This window comes from Fulmarus glacialis, unplaced genomic scaffold, assembly GCF_000690835.1.
Source record: "Fulmarus glacialis isolate BGI_N327 unplaced genomic scaffold, ASM69083v1 scaffold43648, whole genome shotgun sequence".
In the NCBI taxonomy this organism is placed as follows: domain Eukaryota; kingdom Metazoa; phylum Chordata; class Aves; order Procellariiformes; family Procellariidae; genus Fulmarus; species Fulmarus glacialis.
The window spans coordinates 379-2,106 of NW_009230957.1; the positions used below are offsets into that span (position 1 = coordinate 379).

Consider the following 1,728-nt stretch of genomic DNA (forward strand, 5'->3'; position numbering starts at 1 on the left):
CCCAAAACTCCTCTGCACATTAAATCACGTCCTCTGCTTGAAGCTATAAATACGACCCGCTTTTGCACCCTCGCTCCCCTCCCCGGCATCCAGATTGGGGGACTGGGGGGACGAGGTGACGCCTGCCAGAGGTGGCATAGTCCTAACGCGGTTGAGATGGCCGGGCTCAGCACAGGGCTTCACTCAAGCACCACGGAAACCAAGAGATGCGAGCGAGCGTGGAGGGAGGAAGGAGGGAAGGATGGGCTGAGCGTGCTCAGCTCCTGCGGCTGGAGGCTTTCCCATGTCTTCCCTCTTCACCCCTCTCCTGTCTGGGCAAATATATCCAAGCCATACCAGGTGTTTAAAGGTGGAGAGCCTTGCGGAAGGGGAAGGCAAGATGGGGAAGCTGAGGGGTGTCCGTATGGATACGGTGACACTCCCATCTTCCCGGGTGGATGCATAGCTCAGGTACATATATGTGAGATGCGTGGGTAGGCGTTACGTTTACTCCTCAGGGTTGTCTCTGTTAGGATGCGAGGGTTGATAGCTTCGTGAATCTGAGCTATATAAACCTAACGTTTCTGGGATTCTTGGTGCTCAGGTAAAGTTTGCACGAGCCGTGGCAAGGTGCCCTCCGAAGGTTTGAGGGGTTCACCCCCATCTCATTCTCTGGCATTACTCTGACTTCTAGACTGCTCTTAGAAAACACCCTCCATCCTCCTGCCACTGCCTTTCCAGCAGGCCCAGTAGACGTCTTCCCCTTCGTGCCTATGTCCCGACGCAGTGGTGGGCTTGGGGAGCACCGGTGGGTCTTGATGTGCATTTCTGGTGCTCCTTTTTTCACCTCCATTTTCTTTAATCCCTCCCAGTGCTGGAGGCCACAGGTGACGTGGCCCTGTACGCCGGGCTGGTGGTGGCCATTTTCGTCTCCATCGTAATCCTCATGGCTGCGGGGGTGGTGGTGTACCGGAGGAGATGCCGGGATTTCGACACGGACATCACAGATTCATCAGCCGCTCTGACCGGAGGCTTCCACCCAGTCAACTTCAAGACCTCCCGGCATGGTAAGAGCTATCGCCCACGCAGGTCCTGCTCACTGGCTCGGAGAGTCTGGCTGCAAATCACAGAAACAAATAGGGGACGGGTCCGTGGCGAACCCCCAGCCCCAATTTTCTAGGGGAATACGCTGATTTTTGAAAGCCGAGAGCTCCATGGAGGCGGTCAGGCGTTGATGGCGGGAGTCAGCAGATGCGGTGGGGGTTTGCCGTAGGATGCTGCTCCTCGCTTTGTCGTGATGCTGAGCCGTTCCCTTCCAAGTGCCTGGGGGAGGGCAGGTGGATGTGGCCCAGCGCTGTACCGGTTGTGCCTCCTGCGCACCCTCCGTCCCTCGCCGGGCGAGGAGGGCTTTTCACAGGCATCTCTTCCAGTCAAGCAGTGCTTTTACGTCCCCTTGTTTCCGCTGCCGTCTTCACGCGACCCGTGTTTCCTCCTCCCGCAGACAACCCTCAGCTGCTGCACCCCTCCATGCAGCCGGACCTGACGGCCAGCGCGGGGGTGTACCGTGGCCCCATGTACGCCCTGCAGGACTCCTCCGACAAGATCCCCATGACCAACTCCCCCCTGCTCGACCCCCTCCCCAACCTCAAGATCAAGGTGTACAACTCCTCCACCACCTCCTCCTCGCCGGGGCTCCACGACGGGGCGGACCTGCTCGGGGGGGTCCCCCCCACCGGCACCTACCCGGGG

The 1,728-nt window shown here is 59.3% G+C and overlaps 1 protein-coding gene across 1 annotated transcript in view; it reads left to right on the forward strand.

Moving 5' to 3' along the window:
• LOC104081591 (netrin receptor UNC5B-like) overlaps nt 1–1,728 on the forward strand; it is a gene marked incomplete at its 5' end in the record, with an annotated part of 5,624 nt that overhangs the window by 158 nt on the left and 3,738 nt on the right. Inside the window, 2 exon segments of the mRNA XM_009584399.1 lie at nt 852–1,046; nt 1,481–1,726. Coding sequence (XP_009582694.1) covers nt 852–1,046; nt 1,481–1,726 — 441 coding nt within the window.